At 34.4% G+C, this 17193-nt stretch overlaps 1 protein-coding gene and 1 pseudogene across 1 annotated transcript; both read left to right on the forward strand.

The window, feature by feature from the left end:
* The first annotated feature begins 1206 nt into the window (after positions 1 to 1206).
* Positions 1207 to 2578, forward strand: LOC145616730 (glutathione S-transferase U8 pseudogene; annotated as a pseudogene).
* Positions 2579 to 3751: 1173 nt separating this feature from the next.
* Positions 3752 to 16043, forward strand: LOC145617551 (uncharacterized). The gene is made up of 9 exons (XM_081672262.1): positions 3752 to 4161; positions 4420 to 4741; positions 4840 to 5064; positions 5414 to 5673; positions 7100 to 7305; positions 9729 to 9851; positions 14190 to 14375; positions 14965 to 15102; positions 15478 to 16043. Exons 1-9 carry the CDS (start codon positions 3972 to 3974, stop codon positions 15787 to 15789), a joined length of 1962 nt encoding a protein of 653 aa, XP_081528388.1. The 5' UTR covers positions 3752 to 3971; the 3' UTR covers positions 15790 to 16043.
* The last annotated feature ends 1150 nt before the right edge of the window (positions 16044 to 17193 follow it).

Consider the following 17193-nt stretch of genomic DNA (forward strand, 5'->3'; position numbering starts at 1 on the left):
CCACATGCCAACAAAATTAGGATGTGGGCCAACTAACCAAAAAAATCGATAGGGATGTACGTTGAAAGCACTAATTTTGTGCTTATTTGAAAAATTCTTCTTTAATAAAGAAGAAAATTAAAGCATCCCTTAATTAAAAAAATTGAAGGGGAAAGTTCCCTTTTGTTTGATATTACTCCCATAAAATTGTACGGACAATGTCCCTCCACGCATTTGGCTAATCCTACATTGCATATATGGTTTAAAATTATATCTATTTTACTATAGATATAAGCGGGTCGCATCTAAAAAAGTCTACATGTACGTTGCAATCAAGCCATAGAAAATTGAGAGTTATCCAATCATATCAGTTTGAACATGCCATAAATTATCGAAGTATTTGTACTCCGTGTCTCAAATTAGTTGTCTTAATTGGTTTCTAATATAATCATGACACATATTTGACCATTCGAATAGTTAATTACGTTTTTGTATTATAGAAATTAAATTAATATTTTGAAAATACACCTTCACTCGAATTCATCAAGATATATATTAATTGAATGAAATTGTTGTTTGGGTTAGGCTACACGTAACTAGATCAATTTTATAAGTGATGCATTGAAGTAATCTATATAATTAAGGTGTCTGTATACAAACAATATATACCGTTTATGGTTTATCCGTTTTTCGTATAGTGGCATGGTAATCACCAAGATATCTAATGTTGTCGACTTGTCGTTATTCAGCTTAGCTATAGTACAATAGTACAATAACACTCTGTCCTTTACACTCTAACTAAAACTAATGAAACAATTCAATAATATTGATCTAATATGTTTTAGAATTTTTATTTTCTAGTGTGAAACAAAAAAAACAAGAATTTTATTTAAGTGACATTGACTCAGAATAAAGAGAACACCCTTCCATGTTGCGGTGAATTTGACACAAATGGAATACATAAATTGTTATAATAAATAGAAAGTTCTACTAAAAAAAAAATATGAACGCTTCAAGTCAAAATATTACTAAAATGATATCATTGATCATGTCACAAGAAATTAGTATAATGTTTTTATGAACATTCAACATATAATACAATACAATTATATGTACAATTAGAGTGATATGGACCGGTGGAATATTTATGACTTATATGTGATGATTAATTAATAAATTAGTGTAAAATTAATCAATTATTAGTCTACATAAACTTGTGTGTATATATATATGGTCTAAGAAAATGATCCTAGCCTAATCTAAAACTTGAAATTTTCGAGGAATAATTGAAGAAAAGTCGAAAATTTGATCGATGATTATGGCGGCTATGGATCCAGAAATGAAGCTGCTAGGATTATGGTGCAGCCCTTTTAGTAAGAGAGTAGAGATTGCTTTGTGTTTGAAAGGTCTACCATATGATTACATTGAAGAAGATATTCAGAACAAAAGTCCTGAGCTTCTTAAGAACAATCCTGTTCATAAAAAGGTTCCTGTTCTTGTCCGTGATGGTAAGCCAATCGCGGAGTCACTAGTCATCTTGGAGTACATTGATGAGATGTGGAATGACAAACCCTCCATCTTGCCTGAACAACCTTATGAACGAGCTATGGCGCGATTTTGGGCTAGATTTATTGATGAGAAGGTAACATATTACATATGCTGTCATATATATTATGTTCCATTCATTCATTCTCCTTTTCTTTGGTCTTGGATATTAAACAAAAATCATCTTTTTTTTTTTTTTTTTTTTTTTTTTTTTTTTGACAAGAAGTCCTAAAAAAGAAAAAAAAACACACTTAAACTAGAAGGACCAACTAAGCAATTGTCGACGACGAGCCTGAGTAGCCAACCATCTTATTTGATTAAGGGAAATTGGAATTTAAGGAAATGTAGCTCATTTCAAGATTGATTGATTCTATGTTCATATGAAAGATACATGCATTTCAAAATATTTACAAATTGGATTATTCAATTTTGTGTAGAAATTTTTGATTAAAAAAAATGTAACTCAAATGGTCTTGTAGAACACAATCTTAGCACTAAGCACATGTTTATCAAGCAATATGAAATGAAGTATAAGTCTTGTGTTTTAATTTCTGTATATTACATGATTTACATCTTTTAAGATGTAAAAAGGTATTTTTGTATATTTTTTAGACTAGAATTGTTGGATGAAATTAATGAAATTTGTTGTTCATATATCTAGTGCCTCCCTTCAATTTGGAAAGCCTTTTGGGGACCCGAAAATGAACAAGTTAAAGCAGAAAAGGAAGCGCGTGACAATTTGAATGCATTGGAAAAGGAACTCAAAGGGAAGAAATTCTTTGGAGGAACAAGCATAGGTTATCTTGACATAGTTGCAAACTTCATTGCATATTGGCTTGACGCCATTCAAAAGGCGGCCGGAAAGAAAATACTCACAAAAGAGTCATTCCCATTGCTAAGCAAATGGAAAGATGATTTTATTGCCTGCAAAGTCATAAAAGAAAATCTTCCCCCTTGGGAACGACTCGTTGCTTACTACCAAATTCGCATTGAAGCTGCTAAGGCTTCTAAGTATGAAGAAAACAACATGACTAATCGACGAGCAAGCAATTAGTTGTCTAACTTATCGCCATTCTGCTACAATTTTTGCAGTTATTATTTGCTCGTTGGTATAAAATGGTTGATCCTAATGATGAGCTCAAATTTACTCATACTCAGTTCACCAAACTATTGTTATTATGCTCGGTTACAATATGCACAGTGTATACTAGATTTTATCATTACTTTGGTTACATGGTGACTAATTGGACCATTTTAAGGCATAACCTCTTTGGAATTTAATTTAATTGATCTTGATTTAATTGTTATTGTACTTTCTTAACTACTACATGGATATTCTTGCAATGAGTCGTTTTGAACGCTAATCATAATAAATTAATAACAAATTTGAATGATCTACACTCTTGCTCAAATTGACTCTAAAACCTTATCTAGCTAAGAATTTACTCTAGAAGTATGGATGGCAATTCACAAACATTTTCATGTTCAAAATTATCTATAATCTCTTAACACTAGACACTAGTGTACTACAACGTCCACAAGTCTACAACTACATATGAGCCTATTTAATGGTCACTTAACATGGTAAGTCTTGCTTGTATTGAACTTTTTTACGATTCAACCTAACCTGCCAAAAATGCATGATAAAATAGACTTAGTATGGAGCATTTTTGTTGACACAATTTGACTTATCGATTTAGTATGGTTTAAAAGGGGTAAATATGATATTTTGGTTTAAAGTTTGATTACACAAAGCAAAAGCTTAAGCTGGCCACAAGCTAGGACACGTAGGCCCAAAATCCATGCCAACAAGCCTTGTGCCTCAAACGAACTAAGTAAAGAGCTTATACTTTATGTTGATCTTTCATAAATGGGGTATATGTACACTCGAGACCCGACCCACGTGTCATTTAAAGTGTCCTTAAATAAGATTTAAAATGATGTTCATGCACGATACATGTCCACTTAGGGTCTGTTCTCTTCAGATTATTTTCAATTCAGTTCAGTTCTTAATTTCCTTCTCATATCAAATATTCAATTCAGCTCACTTTAGTTTAGCTCAATTCAGTTTATCAAAACAGACCCTTAGCCACTCTTGTAGTCTCGTACTTTTTGGCTGTTTTGGGCTTTTGAAGGGCTGCTTTACCCACATACCGACCCGCCCCATGCCCAACTCTAACAAAAACCCCATAATGGCCATAACAATTTAACAAGTCCTCAGAACTCTTCGGTCTCAAATTCTCCCAGGTTTCAATCCTTGCTCCTAAGAAGTTGAAATTGGCTAAGTTGAACTCAAATTTTATGCAGTCTTTCTCTCATCAATGTTATTGCAAATGCCACTGGTAGAAAATAGTGAACAAAACAACAAATCATTTTCAAGCTTAATTCATTTCAGAAGAACCCCAAGAGCTAGTTTTGATTTCACAGTACAATAAGAAAGCTCTGTGATGCCGAATTCATGGCTTCGTGCAATATCTATTGGAAAAAGGAGACACCCTTTTTTAGGTTTTCTCTACCAAACAAATTCTCAGGTTTTAATTCACAGCAGAAGTATTAGTGTATTGGTTGATAACCCAGTTTCAAATTACCTTTGCAATGGTGGAAATGTTCTTAATTCATCCCCAACTTCAATTTTTGGTAATACCCAGTTCAATCTTTTTTTTCTCTTTTTGATTATTGAAGTTTATTTTTTTTTTGTTGTATATATTCTGTTGATTTACTTGAATTTATGTGATTTTCATTGTTTTATGTTGTGATATTATTGGAGAATGACTCTTGTAGCTCTAGAGAAATTGGAATATTGATTTGATTGCATATATATCAAGTATTGTTTGAGTAAATGGTTTATATTGCTAAGTTGGAACTCAGGACTGGTTATAATTTTTGGAATTTCAGGTTCAATATTAGGTAATTGGGTATATGGAAAAGGTAGAGTAGGAGTAGGAGGTTGTGTTGGATTAGGAATTAGCTTGCCTTCAAGGTGCCAATGCACGAGCATTGCCGGTTTTTGTAGTTTGCCGGGGTCTAGCACTTGCATATCTGAAAAGTCAGATTTCGACTGTAATGCCGAGCTTGCTGAGGAGAATCTTGTTGAAGAAGTGAAACCCAAGAATTTGAGCAAGAAGCTGGTGGACTTTACACAGGTTGATAAGGAATTGCTTCCTACTGTTATTATTGTGGGGCGGCCAAATGTGGGCAAATCTGCCCTCTTTAACCGGTACACTGTTTTGGTTTAGTCCGAATTCCTTAGTGATAGTTGTGTTGAGTGACTAGTGATATTGATTCTTTATGTTAATGCTGGTGTTGTCATTGTAGTTTAATTCAGCGGAGAGAGGCTCTTGTATATAACACTCCTGCTGATCATGTGACTCGTGATATACGGGATGGGATTGCCAAACTGGGTGATTTGCGGTTCCAGGTACTTGATTCAGCTGGCTTAGAAGTGGCGGCAACTTCAGGGTCTATCCTGGGACGAACTGCAGATATGACCGCCAATGTGTTGTCGAGATCCCAGTTTGCCATCTTCTTGATTGCTGCAAGGTATGTGCTATTTCTTTGGTGTGGGGAAGAATGACTTGTGAGTCCTGTCTTTAAGCAGAAAGAGTGATGGAAATTTTAATTGCTGGAACAGACTTGAGAAATTAGTAATTATTTTGTAACAGAAAAGTGCATCAAGGTTAATTCTTGGGGACTTTTTAAGTTATAAACACCAGAACTTTTAAGAAGTTACAGAGCATGATGTTCAAAGGTATTATAAAATCAAGGAGGTTTGTGTGAAAGATGGTTTTGATCCCTTTGATTACTCCCTATCTTTTGATACTTTATTCATAATTTGACAACAAGTGACAGATTATGTATATATTGATATCTCCCTTTCTTAATCATGTAGAGATGGCTTGCAATCCATGGATTTACAGGTTGGGAAGTGGCTGCGTAAGCATGCACCTGGAATTAAAATTGTTCTGGTGATGAATAAATCTGAATCTCTAGATGAGTCAGATGGGTCACTTGCAGCAGCTGCTGGTGAAGCATACAGATTAGGTTTTGGTGACCCTATTGCTATATCTGCCGAGACTGGTTTGGGCATGTCAGAACTTTATGGTGCTCTAAAGCCCTTGCTGGAGGATCATATGCTCCAAATCATAAATGGTAGGTGATTTTTGACCTTCCTAAAAAAATGCTCTTGAAGATTTCTTAAATCATTTATAGTCATTGCTGACTCTAATTTTTTGCGGCATTGTGCAATAATTTCTTTCCGCTGAAAACATGTAGTTGGCTCCTCACTTCCTCAGTGTACCTTTTGGCTGTTACACATTATAGGACAATTCTTATAATTCCAAAATGGCTTCAGCTGTCTTTATATAATTACGCAGTATGTCTGTATGTGTGCTAATTTACTCAACAGCTTCCCCTCATCTACCCCCTCTCCTTCTCAAAAGAAAAAACATCAGTTATCGTTAAAGAAAAACATTAGTGATTGGGAAAGGTAAGAAAGATGCAAAAGGAGGAAGGAATACAATTGTAGAACTACTGACAAGGGGAAACGATATGGACAAGTTTATTTTGTTAAGTTCCCATTGAATAATTACTAATCTGCCACAGTAAATAACTGTTTGTGCTTAAGAATTAGGAGGATGAGTTTGTGGACTACATGGTTGTTCTGCTCCTCATTTTTGCTACCCCGTCATGATCTTAATTTTGCCTTGTCTTGTTTGCCAACAGTGTTGTCAATCTGCACATGTGCAAAAGGAAAGTAAGAAAAATGTTGAAAGATTAAAACTAGCTTTTGAGTGGCATTTGAACTTGCTACTATTACTTTAAAATGTTCATTTATTTCAACATCTGTCAGCTAGCCATGCTAACTAATACGGAGTATTTTAGATTAATGAGCTAAATATCATGCATCATTTGACATTTGCTGTAATTTCCAGTTTATGATTATTATTCAACCATTTTCTTTTTCTATAAGTTTTGCCTTTGATAGTTTTTAAGCTATGTTGATTCGCAGCACCAGTTTATTTGTCTTTCTCAGTTTTGTGTCTCTGAGGCACATAGGAATGCATGATTTCATGTTCACGTTGTGGTGCACATGCATGTTTTTTTACATACTTTCTCTCCCTTTGGTCTTTTTTCCAGTTTGTGACTGAGGATATGTGAATTTTCTGTTGCATTGTCATGGTTATACTATATTATATTATTGTTTCAAACTGTCTTATACTCCCAAATAATGGACAGGTTGCACACAAGCTGATGCACTAGTTTGACTTTATTTTTCTATAATTAACTATAAATGAAATAACTTTGAAGATTATATAATAAAAATTTATATTATGTTAGAAAAAAGAATTATAGTCAATTCTAATACATGCATAGTGAAAAAAGTCCAACGTCCCAGTTATTCTGCGACAGAGAGAGTCGTCATGATGTTTCGTTTCCATCTCTAATGAAAATATTGATTTGCTTACTGTACTGACTACTGAGTTACTGCCTAATTTCTGACTCTGTTTACCACATTCGACAAGCTTGTTTTTGCTTGATCTCATTATTCTTGGATATAAAATCTTTGTATTCGTAGATGAAGCTACTCTGGAAAGCTCTCCTGAGCCTGAAGAATCTAAGCTACCTCTACAGCTGGCAATTGTTGGACGGCCCAATGTTGGAAAGTCAACCTTACTGAATACATTATTACAAGAAGAGCGTGTTCTGGTGGGACCAGAAGCTGGTTTGACAAGAGATTCTATTCGAGCTCAGTTTCAGTATGATGGCAGAACTGTATATATGGTAGAGTGCTTCTTGTTCTATCCTTTTATTTTATTTTTTTTATTTTGGTAATTCATGGTGATACTTATTGAACTTTAAATAGCATGATCAAAGAAAAATATTCTATTGTAGCTGTTTATAGTATTATAACTATTGTTTGCCATGTCTTCATAAATTCTTTCTATATGATGTATATCAATTTGTGCTCTGCTTTGCTTTCTTCTCATATGTGTCATGAACATAGAATGTTAATAACATAAAAAATCTGATTGGTCTGCAAGCTTGCTTTTACATCCTTTGTGTTTGTGACTCGGTGATATATTAGGGAAGTCCTTTAAAATATATGATGCAATCTGAGACTCTGAGAGCCTTGATCCTTGATAAGTTCATCAGCCTTTTCCGGTGTTCTTATGCACATCTGGTCCATACGTTTATTCCTGATTTTCTCTCAATAATATTTACATATCATCTTTGAAGAGGAAATTGCCATACGCTTATGTGTGTGTTACAATTTTTTTAGGAAAATATTTGTTCTCCAAGGACGTCTTAGCATCGTCTAATATAGTGTATATAGCTATTGTCACAAATATCAAACCCTGCATTCACTATTACTTCATTGTCCATTTATTAGGTATGATGTGGGCTAGAATAGTGCATGCTAAGTACTTCTACTTCCAAGAGCAGGAGGTGTAAATGGATGCATTCGCAATTAAAATGATGCTGTGAAATGCAGAAGCTCATCTCTGTTATGCATATTAGGGTGGCTATTGTACTTTATTAACATAGCCTAGTAAAAAGAAAATATGTAAGAGTGGGCCCAACTATATGTACTACATATATGGTTTCTAATATACTCTACAATTGCAAAGCTAAAGCTTAAAACCCACTTTTGAGTATTTTGACCTTTCCACCTACTTTATCTCCTAGCATCTAGATTCTGTAGCTATTATTATTACTTGTTTCTCTAATTTTATTCTAAACCTTAGGAAGTATTAGTGAAGTATAAATTTGGCGATATTGGTCTCATTTGTTTGTATTACTTCAGTTGTATGATTGTATATATATGTAGCACACATTTAATTTTGATCGACCCCCTAAAGAATTTTTTTCAAGATCTGCCAATGCTGTTATGAATATGCAGTCATTTTCTGATGTGTACTCCTGCATCAAGATCAATTAAAAGATTTCTTTTCTGATCAATAGCAGAGAAGCTAATATAGTAGCCCATAATCTTTCTGGGCTAACCATTGTCATGATTGAAGTGAAGAAGGTCCATAATGTAGTACCACACTGCTCTAAAGATGCCTAATCAAGTGGCTTCTGTGCTGTTGATTAAGTTGCTCCCTGGTTCTTCGTAGCTTGTTTCCGGCTGTATTTCTTGTGTTTTGCACCTTTTTCAGGCTTGGGTCATGCAGACCAAGTCCCTTATATGGTTAACTGCTCTCAAACTTGTTTGTTATATTTCTTGTAATTTATGGTTCCATATATTCTTAAGAAGCGTTAGATTATCAAAGCCTGCACCTGTACATATAAAATTATGGTTCCATAAAGTCTTTAACCTGTACAATATCCTATTGATGCTTACCAATATGAGAAAATACTTATAGCAACTTCATAAAGTCTTGATCTGTATTCAATAACCCATTTCATCATAAGCTTTTTAATGTGGTCTAAATTTCTTCTATTGACATGTTTTAAGAGGTAATTGTATTGGTCATTATGTGGCTGGTCTTTATCAGTGTTTAATTTTTTACCCCTGTTTCCTCCCTTAGTCTGATTATGCATTCAGAAATTTTTCATGAGTAATTGTATTATGTCTTGTGTGGATGGTCCTTGATTAATAGTTGAGAGGTTGTTTCTGTGATCCAGTTTTATTTAATCTACTCTAATTATACATTTACAATTAGTTATCCTAATAGCCTGCTCTATGAACTCTCAGTATTATTCTGGATACACTTTATATTGTAGTAGTGTTGTATTACTATCACAGAGAGATCAAGAACTTACTGTTCTTTATTTTTTGTAATTGTCTTACCATTTCTAAAGCCTCCATCATATTTATCAAATCTTAAGTACAGTTATTCACTTATTTTACCTTGTTTAGCTGCTAAGATTTTTTATTTGATGTGTTTAGACACTGCTTTTAGAAGATTTCATATTATAAATATGCACGGAAAGAACATACTTCAGGAATTCAGATAATGATAATTTCCTAATTAATATGGCTCTACTAAAGTATATTTAAAGTTTACTTTTCTCAAAAAAAAAGTATATTTAAATATCTCAAACTAATTTTAATACATATAATCTTTCACCTCCTTAAATGTTTGGTACTATCACACACTCCTGGATGTTACAAGATGTATCACATGAAATGTCAAATTAGCAGACTTCTGATTTATGACTTCCAAAAATGTGAATGATTTTTTGTTTACTTTCTTCAGGTTGACACTGCTGGGTGGTTGGAGAGGACAAAAGAGAAAGGCCCTGCTTCATTGAGCATTATGCAAACCAGGAAAAATCTTATGAGGGCTCATGTAATTGCATTGGTTCTTGATGGAGAGGAGGTGAGCCATTTATTTTCTCTTGCAGTGCTATGTTTAAGGTTGACATTAGACAGTTTATTTAGATAAGAAGATTTTATATAATTCAGTTTAAATAATAAGGTAAACCATACCATAAATAAGGTATAAAAGCAAAAGAGGTATTTAGAACTGCAACTACAACCAACCTGTATGAATTTTGATAAGACAGGGTCTGAGTAGGTGAGATTCCATCTGTACCTTGGGTATTCAAAATCCTTAGAATTGTTGTTACGAAAGGCTGGTTATTTAGTCAAATGATTAGAAATAAGAATTTGAAAATCACCACTGATTCATAAGAAGCAAAACATTCATTATGAGGGATGAAAAAAGAAACGAGAACTCTCCTGCGAAGGCTCAAGTATTTGATTTTCAAATTGCCACTGATTCTATTAGTAGTAAACTAGTAACGCTATGTTATCATTTGTGATCTTCAGCAAAGCCATTATTTGCCTTAAATACTCATTCCAATTCTTCTTCAAGCTACACTTTTTTATTTGCTATCCTATGAGAGGATCTTAACTTACTACAGTGGGTCATTTTTTCATAAGGGTTTGTTCTCTTACGTTGAAATTCAATTCAGTTCAGCTCAGTTCAGTCAGTTCAGCTCCTAATTTCCTTCTCTTATAAAATATTCATTTCACCTCAGCTGAGTTCAGTCAATGAGAACAGGCCCTAAATAATTGTGTTATAGAGCTGGCAGATAAAAGGCAAAGCTTTAAAATAAGAACCTTGTCTGGGAAAGAAATATCTCACCTCACCATTTATGATTCTCCAGGGCTATGAATGACTTGTTGATCTTCAATCACCAAACATTATTTTCCTGTTAGGCTTGACCGAACATGCCCAAACAATTTGTCATCTCAACTATTTTGGAAGTTTTTGACTTTTTATCGCCTAAAAATAAAAATTGCCGAGATGTTTAACATGGACCCTAATACCATCCGGGAGTCCAATTGAGTGGGTGGAACCATCCAATTTGCCATTAAACGATCAATTTACCTGTTTACAACTTGCACCAATTTCATAAACCCAAGTCTACCACGGACATTTATGACAATATATAATGTCACATATGGTTCCAAACAATATTATATGACCTCGAGATGTATCCCCTGGTATCTCACGACTTTTCGACACTAGGTCCTGAAACCTCCAAAATTGCTCAAAAGGCGTGGATAATAACCTTTAATATTGGAAATTTCTGACTTTTTTTCGCCCGGAAATAAAAATTGTCATTATGTTTACCATAGACCATAATACCCTCCATGAGTCCAATTGGGTGGTTGGCACCATCCAATTTGCGTTTAAACGGTCAATTTACCCAGTTACGATTAGCACCGATTTCATAAACTCAAGTCTACCACGGACATTTATGACAACATATAATGATCATACATGGTTCCAAATGGCATTATATGACCCTAGGATGTATCCCTTAATATCTCAAGATTAGGTCCCGAAACCTCCAAAATTGCTCAAAAAGCGTGGATAATAGCCTTCCATTATAAAAGTTTTTGACTTTTTTCCCCCGAAAACAAAAACTGCCGAGATGTTTACCATGGAGTCCAATTGGGTGGGTGGAACCATCCAATTTGCCATTAAACGATCAATTTACCCGTTTACAACTCACCGATTTCATAAACTCAAGCCTACCACTTACATTTATGACAATATATAATGGTCACATATTGTTCCAAATGACATTATATGACCTCCAGATGTATCCCCTAGTATTTCAAGACTTTTCGACATTGGTATCTGAAACTTCCAAAATTGCTCAAAAGGCGTGGATAATAACCTTTAATTTTTGAAATTTCTGACTTTTTCCGCCCGGAAATAAAAATTGCCATTATGTTTACCATAGACCCTAATACCCTTTATGAATCCAATTGGGTGGTTGGAACCATCCAATTTGCCTTTAAACGATCAATTTACACACTTACGACTAGCACTGATTTCATAAACTCAAGTCTACCAAGGACATTTATGACAACATTATTGATTATATATGGTTCCAAACAGCGTTATATGACCCTCGGATGTATTCCCTAGTATCTCAAAACTTTTTGACTCTAGGTGCCGAAACCTCCAAAATTGCTCAAAAAGCGTGGACTATAGCCTTCAATTTTGGAAAATTTTGACTTTTTTTTGTCCGGAAATAAAAATTGCCAAGATTTTTACCATGGACCCTAATACCTTTCGAGAGTCTAATTGGGTGGGTGGAACCATCCAATTTGTCTTTAAACGGTCAATTTACTCGTTAACGACTTGCACCGACTTCATAAACTCAAGTCTACCACAGACATTTATGACAACATGTAATGATTATACATGGTTCCAAAAGGCATTATATGACTCTCGGATGATTCCCTAATATCTCAAGACTTTTCCACAACCGAGTTCCGAAACCTCTAAAATTGCTCAAAAAACATGGATAATAGCCTTCAATTTTTGAAGTTTTGGACTTTTTTTTCGCTCGAAAATAAAAATTGCCGAGATACCATGGACCCTAATACCATCCGAGAGTCCAATTGGGTGGGTGAAATCATCCAATTTGCCATTAAACGGTCAATTTACCCGTTTACAACGTGCACCAATTTTATAAACTCAAGTCTACCACGGACATTTATGACAATATATAATGGCCACATATGGTTCCAAACGACATTATATAACCTTAGGGTGTATCTCCTTGTATCTTAAGACTTTTCGACTCCAGGTCTCGAAACCTCCAAAATTGCTCAAAAAGCGTGGAGCCTTCAATTTTGGAAAATTTTGACTTTTTTTCGCCCGGTAATTAAAATTGTCGAGATGTTTACCATGGACACTGAAACCTTCCGGGAGTCCAATTGGGTGGGTGGAACCATCCAATCTTCCTTTAACTGGTCAATTTACCCGTTTACGACTTGCACCGGTTTCATAAACTGAAGTCTACCAAGGACATTTATGACAACATTTAATGATTATATATGGTTCCAAACGGCATTATATGACCCTAGAATGTATCTCCTAATATCTCAAAACTTTTCGACACCGAGTCCCGAAACCTCTAATATTGCTCAAAAAGCGTGGATATAGCCTTTAATTTTGGAAATTTTTTACTTTTTTTCGCTCGAAAATAAAAATTGCCGAGATGTTTACCATTTACCCTAATACCCTCCGGGAGTCCAATTCGGTGGGTAGAACCATCCATTTTACCTTTAAACGGTCAATTAACCTGTTTACAACCTACACTGATTTCATAAACTCAAGCCTTCTACGGACATTTATGACAACATATAATGATTATATATGGTTCCAAACGGCATTATATGACCCTAGGATGTATCTCCTAATATCTCAAGACTTTTTGACTCCTGGTCCCGAAACCTCCAAAACTGCTCAAAAAGCGTGGATTATATCCTTTATTTTGGAAAATTTTGACTTTTTTTTTGCCCGGAAATAAAAATTACCGAGATATTTACCATGGTCCCTAATACCATCTGGGAGTCCAATTGGGTGGATGAAACCATCCAATCTTCTTTTAAACGGTCAATTTACCCGTTTACGACTTGCACCGATTTCATAAACTCAAGTCTACCACGGACAATCTTCCTTTAAACGGTCAATTTACCCTTTAATTGCTATGGGACAGACCATTTCCTTCGGTTTTAATGATATAGCTCATCGTAAAGAACTCTTGAAGAACTCCACTGTTTAAGCTACGTAGCATTAATATGGAAAAGAATATTTTCATTGACAAAATCTTACTAGTAATTTTTTGTAACCAAGAGATAGTTTGAAATCTTCATTTCTTGTTCTCATCAGCAACTTCCTTGCTAACCCATTCACTTAATCAAAAAGTGAGGCAACTCCAACCTTTTTGGGTGGGGGTTTGAAGAGGTTGTTGAGCCATGCATCATTGCCTGCAACTATATGAGAAAGGCTGTTTTTGAATCAAAACAATCACGATGATTGGAGAATAGCACATAGTAAAATCAGAAGCTCAAACAATTTGAAAAATTAAAGTGCGAGAAACTGTAGTAAATAAGAAATATATGTAGTAATAGTGCTAAAAGCTCTTGAAGTATGCAGCTCCTGCGTCAAATTCCTAGCATGCTGATTGCATGATGTCTTTTAGATTTAGTTCAATTCCTTTTAGCTGTGTGAGAAACTGTTGTAATAGAGGCAATAGAGATTCCCCTGTCTGGCATAAAGCCTGCCCTCTCTCTCTCTCTCAAATTGTGCCTTTCTTTATATAGATTTGATTTGCTTCCTCTTTTTGTTAGTTTACCATAATAAATTTTTGATTGTTTATTGTCTCCTCATTTTGGCTATTAGGTTGCAAAGACCAAGAGGAGCATGAAGCATGCAGAAATAGTTATAGCTAGACAGGCAGTGGAAGAAGGACGTGGTTTGATAGTAATTGTAAACAAAATGGATCTTTTGAAAGGAAAACAGAAGTCTAAGTTATATGAAGACTTCATTAAAGCTGTTCCTGAAGAGATTCAGAAACTTATACCGCAGGTTTGCTTTTTAAAACTTTCATTGTATAGCTCTCTGTTGCTAATACTTTTTATCTCTTGTGATAGTGTTTCAAGATGTTAACATACGAGTTTGTTTGATGAGTCAGTTCTATTATCTTCGATGCACTAATGATATAGTAATTCCCACAAAACTTATTTGTGCTTTAATTATCAAGGGGTCTGGTATGCAGTGTATGAGAGAATATAAGGGTGAGGAGTTGATTGTCCAAATTTCAGTTATGAGTGAGGAAATAAGAAAACTATATGCATCTGAGAAAATTGGGCTTTATTCCTTTTTTTTGAACTTGGGGAAGAGAGGGTGAAAGGAAGGAGTTTGTTAGTCAGTCTCACAGATCTCTCTGTTTATGAAGAAACCCTAATTTGAATTTCTCCTCCTCTCTTTCTTGAAAAATAACTGACCAATCGATTTTTGGTAATCGATGTAACATTGTCATATATAAATATCTTATAACGTGTACTTAAAATAAACTTAACTCCTTGACTTGTTAAGTTGTTATGCACCAAAATCTTAACTGAGATCATGAAATGTCTTATTTTTGTAAAACTGAGTAACCCTCTCCTGTCATCAGGTAACTGGAATACCAGTTATATTTGTTTCTGCTCGGGAGGGAAAGGGTCGTATAGCAGTCATGCGTCAGGTTACTGACACTTACGAGAAATGGTGTCTACGGCTGTCAACAGCCCGGCTTAATCGATGGTTGCGAAAGGTATGTTTTCATTTTCCTTAATTGACACAAGGGTCAAGATGTGTTGGTGAGTAAATTGTGACTTAATTGACTAAGACAAAGCAGGATCTGCCGGTGTCCTGATCTTGAATTCTTGATAATTATTTACAAGTCCATGATTTACTCTATTACTAATGGTTAGCCATGGTAGCTTCCTAGTCTGTGGAAGACAAACCAGTGACCAAAATATGGCAAAGGTGCCATTTCTCTGTTTGAGGTCGGATGGAAATATAAAAGCTCAAGTATTGTCTTGACTAAGAATCAGTGCCTGCTAATGAAATCCTAATTTGAATTGAGTTCAGATGATCCAAGCGTACTGATTTTCAGATCCTAAAGGTGTTGATTCTCTGTTTCTAGGTTATGAGCAGGCACTCTTGGAAAGATCAGGCTGCACAACCAAAGGTCAAGTACTTCACACAAGTGAAGGCTCGACCACCAACATTTGTTGCCTTTGTGAAGGGGAAAACAGTGCTGTCAGATACAGAAATACGGTTTTTGACAAAATCTTTGAAAGAAGACTTTGATATGGGCGGGATCCCAATTCGTATCTTGCAGCGGTCTCTAAGTAGGCATGACACAACCTCCAAGAGCACCCCTGCTAAACGTAGCCATACAGGAAAAGTGGTTGAAAGAGAATCTTCAGATAAGCGGAGTGTCAGTTTAAAATGAGGTTATGATTGTTACACAATCACACAACAGTCTTTCCTTTGCCAAAAAGTATGAGAAAATATTTTGGTTTGATAAATTTGTATGGTCATTGTATATAATTTTTTCAAATATAATCCGATAAATCACAAGGTGGTATATTCTAGCAATATGAGCGAAAAATGTAATAAGCGAAACACTTTTTTTTTTAAATTTTTTTTTTTAATGTATGTTTTATAATAATTGTAACATCTCTGTTTTTTGAAAGAACACAATATTATAATTTCTCTCTAACTAATCCCACTTTCACAAATATTTTATTTTTTCTCAATTTAAAAAATTCCCTAAATGTGGAAAAACGTTAAATAAATAGTAACACATGATAATTGATACATGTTAATGACTTTTTTGAGGGAAAATACATGTTAATGACTTGATTATGAATTATGTTGAAACTACTAGCAAATCTTTTACCTAACCCATTCTAATGTATGTTAAAAAAAAAAAAAAAAAAAAAAAAAAAAAAAAAAAAAAAATTCAATTTAACATGAGAATAGAAGGAAAATAAGGCACAATGACATCATGTAAGAGAGCATGAGCAATTTAGTAATATGTGGTTAAATTATCCTAAAATAAATTAGGAAAATTTATCAAAAACAACCTTTTAAAGTGTCTATTTTATTAAAAACAACCTTTTAAATTTTTTTTTGCAACTTCAGACCACATTATAAATTTTTTTTACCAAAGACAACCTAATGCTAGTTTTCGGCGTTGACTCTATTTTTCCGATGTTGACCACGAGTGTGTGAGGCACGTGACTTCATATATTGCTAATTATACCCCTTTCCCCTCCAATTAACTCCTATTAAAACCCTTCAAAGTGACAAATTACTTTGAGAGAGGAGGGGATTTAGTACGAGTGAATTGGAGGGAAAGGGGTGTAATTAGCAATATATGAGGTCACATGTCTCATACACTCGTTGTCAACATCGGAAAAATAGAGTCAACGCCGAAAATTAGCATTAGGTTGTCTTTGATAAAAAAAAATTATAATGTGGTCTGAATTTGTAAAAAAATATTTAAAAGGTTGTTTTAAATAAAGTGAACACTTTAAAAGGTTGTTTCTAACAAATTTTCCAATAAATTATAAATATTTTGTAAATCAGTTCTCCCAAAAACATCCTGAAGAGGCCCTTAATTGGTTTTCCAAAGAAAATCTCCCTTGCAACATAGTCAAAATAATTACATGATAGGCACTATTTATTTACAAATAATTGTCATTGTCTGCCCAAGATTAGTGAATAATCACATCAGCATTCCAAAAAGGCATCTAGCATAATCAGCAAAAGAGCATCATCAAAATTAATCTGTCTTTCCCTTGAAACCATCTAAGATAAATACTGAAGAGGCCCTTGATTAGTTTTCCAA

The sequence above is a fragment of the Chenopodium album genome, chromosome 26 (assembly GCF_948465745.1).
Source record: "Chenopodium album chromosome 26, dcCheAlbu1.1, whole genome shotgun sequence".
NCBI lineage: Eukaryota > Viridiplantae > Streptophyta > Magnoliopsida > Caryophyllales > Amaranthaceae > Chenopodium > Chenopodium album.

Coding starts and splice junctions, on each gene's coding strand:
- LOC145617551 (XM_081672262.1), top strand. CDS start 3,972: ATGCCGAATTCATGGCTTCGTGCAATATCTATTGGAAAAAGGAGACAC. Junction 9,852..14,189: donor TGGTTCTTGATGGAGAGGAG/GTGAGCCATTTA, acceptor TTTGGCTATTAG/GTTGCAAAGACCAAGAGGAG. Junction 15,103..15,477: donor TTAATCGATGGTTGCGAAAG/GTATGTTTTCAT, acceptor CTCTGTTTCTAG/GTTATGAGCAGGCACTCTTG.